This window comes from Sinocyclocheilus anshuiensis, unplaced genomic scaffold (assembly GCF_001515605.1).
Source record: "Sinocyclocheilus anshuiensis isolate Anshui unplaced genomic scaffold, SAMN03320099.WGS_v1.1 scaffold1287, whole genome shotgun sequence".
NCBI classification, from domain to species: Eukaryota; Metazoa; Chordata; class Actinopteri; order Cypriniformes; family Cyprinidae; genus Sinocyclocheilus; species Sinocyclocheilus anshuiensis.
The window spans coordinates 219,879-221,600 of NW_015539958.1; the positions used below are offsets into that span (position 1 = coordinate 219,879).

Sequence of the window (1,722 nt, forward strand, 5' to 3'; positions counted from 1 at the left end):
GCAGGAATATTGGACTGCTGTCCCTTTAAGAGTTTATTCACGGACACAATATACTGTTACACAACATGCGTTCTCTTTCTCAACTTTCTCAGTATCCTCAACTATGTTTAACTGGATAATGGAATTTGACATTATTTTGTATGTATTTAACGTTTTAGCGCAGTTAGCCACTCATTTTGGTATTTGTGGCTCACAAGCTGTTTGAGGCTGTAATATAGATCAGTGGTGTAAGCGCGAAACCTGCGGGAATGACTACAATAATGCGCAATACAAACACTATCTAACCGGAGCGAATGAGACGTGTGTGAGAGAGAAGGGGTCGTCGGAGAGGAGAGAGCGAGATTGCCTGTGCCGCTGGTAACAAAACGGATCGGCTTGGAATCGGAAAGAAGTGAGACTGACCGTCATCGTGAGGAAAATCGGCCGATTCCGATCCCTGGCCGATCGATCAGTGCATCTCTATAATACAGGGGCGTAATTTCCACTGGGGACAGGGGGGACATGTCCCCCCCACCACCACTTTTCAAAATTCGTCTGTTATGAATTTTTTGAATGAGTGGGTATCGCGATTGCGGCACAGTCAGCGATGAAACGCCAGAAGACGCAACAGATGACTTTAATGTCATCATGGATGAAAAGAAAGAAAGGAGATGTGAGTTGGTTGATTCAGTAAATTAGCTCAGGTCAGGATAATCATACTTTCTGCCTACATACACCTGTTGAGGTTAGCCTAATGTTGACTGAGCTAATGTAAACATACACTGTTGCTAGGTAACTTCAGGCTGTTGTTAGCTAAATATTTAATGTAGAACAGTGGTTCCCAAACTGGGGTAGCTACGTGAGGCGACAGAGGGGGTATGCTTACAAAATGCTGAGTTTTGCGGTGTTACGTGAACGAATCTTTCGTGAAAGTCATTGATTCAATGATTCATTCATAAATACAGCCACTTGCTTCGTTACTGAATGAACGAATGATTCGATGACTCACGCATTAAGACAGTGACTTACCGCCACCTACTGGCGCTTTTAGTATTTAAAATAATCACTTTTCACTTTTGTATCATTGCATTTTACTCTATTTAACTTTTTTTTATTTTATTTAAAACATTATTAATATTGTATTTATAAAGATAAAAATGCACTGGAAAGTCCATTTAGGGGGCAACTATTGTCCTTTAATAGAAAAGGTGCAGTCTAAGTGGAAGAGAGGGGGTATGCAGAAGGATGGTAGATGCCTCAGGGGGTACTCCACTCTGAAAAGTTTGGGGACTGATGTAGAACATTCTGTGTACCATGAAAATGAGTCCACTTTAAACTGCGCATTTTCTGTCAGCATTTTCCTATAATACTTACCCAATCTCTGGGTCAGCCCAAACAGGCTTTTTCAGCACAGTGGGGGCGGTATAGTTAACAGGGCTATACTGGGGCCAGTCTGTGTCCCAATCTACTTTGTCATCTGGAACAGGGAAGCGGGGTGTGTCTGAGCCGGTATATGATGTACAACGAGACTTAACGTGCGCGGCAGGAGACATGCAGACAGATGTTGATGAACAGAGACTGGAAATGCAGCTAACGGCGTTCTTCCTGCTTAAAATTGGTTGAAAGAAACTTAAAAAAAATAATTTCCATAACGGAACGTTTCTTTCATTTTATAGGGGTCATATGATGCTTTTTTAAAGATCATTATTTTGTGTATTTGGTGTAACAGAATATGTTGACATG

General features: G+C 41.6%; 1 protein-coding gene across 6 annotated transcripts in view; it reads right to left on the bottom strand.

Annotated features, from left to right (window-relative positions):
* The window catches only part of LOC107686995 (ADP-ribose pyrophosphatase, mitochondrial-like), a 6,270-nt gene that overhangs the window by 2,873 nt on the left and 1,675 nt on the right, over window positions 1–1,722 (bottom strand). For 4 of the 6 annotated variants that reach the window (XM_016484126.1, XM_016484128.1, XM_016484123.1 and 1 more), the window contains exon 2: window positions 1,354–1,587. In XM_016484126.1, coding sequence (XP_016339612.1) covers window positions 1,354–1,532 — 179 coding nt within the window. In that variant the 5' untranslated portion in view covers window positions 1,533–1,587. The remainder of the gene's footprint in view (window positions 1–1,353; window positions 1,588–1,722) is intronic. The other 2 variants (XM_016484125.1, XM_016484127.1) reach the window with 1 other exon arrangement.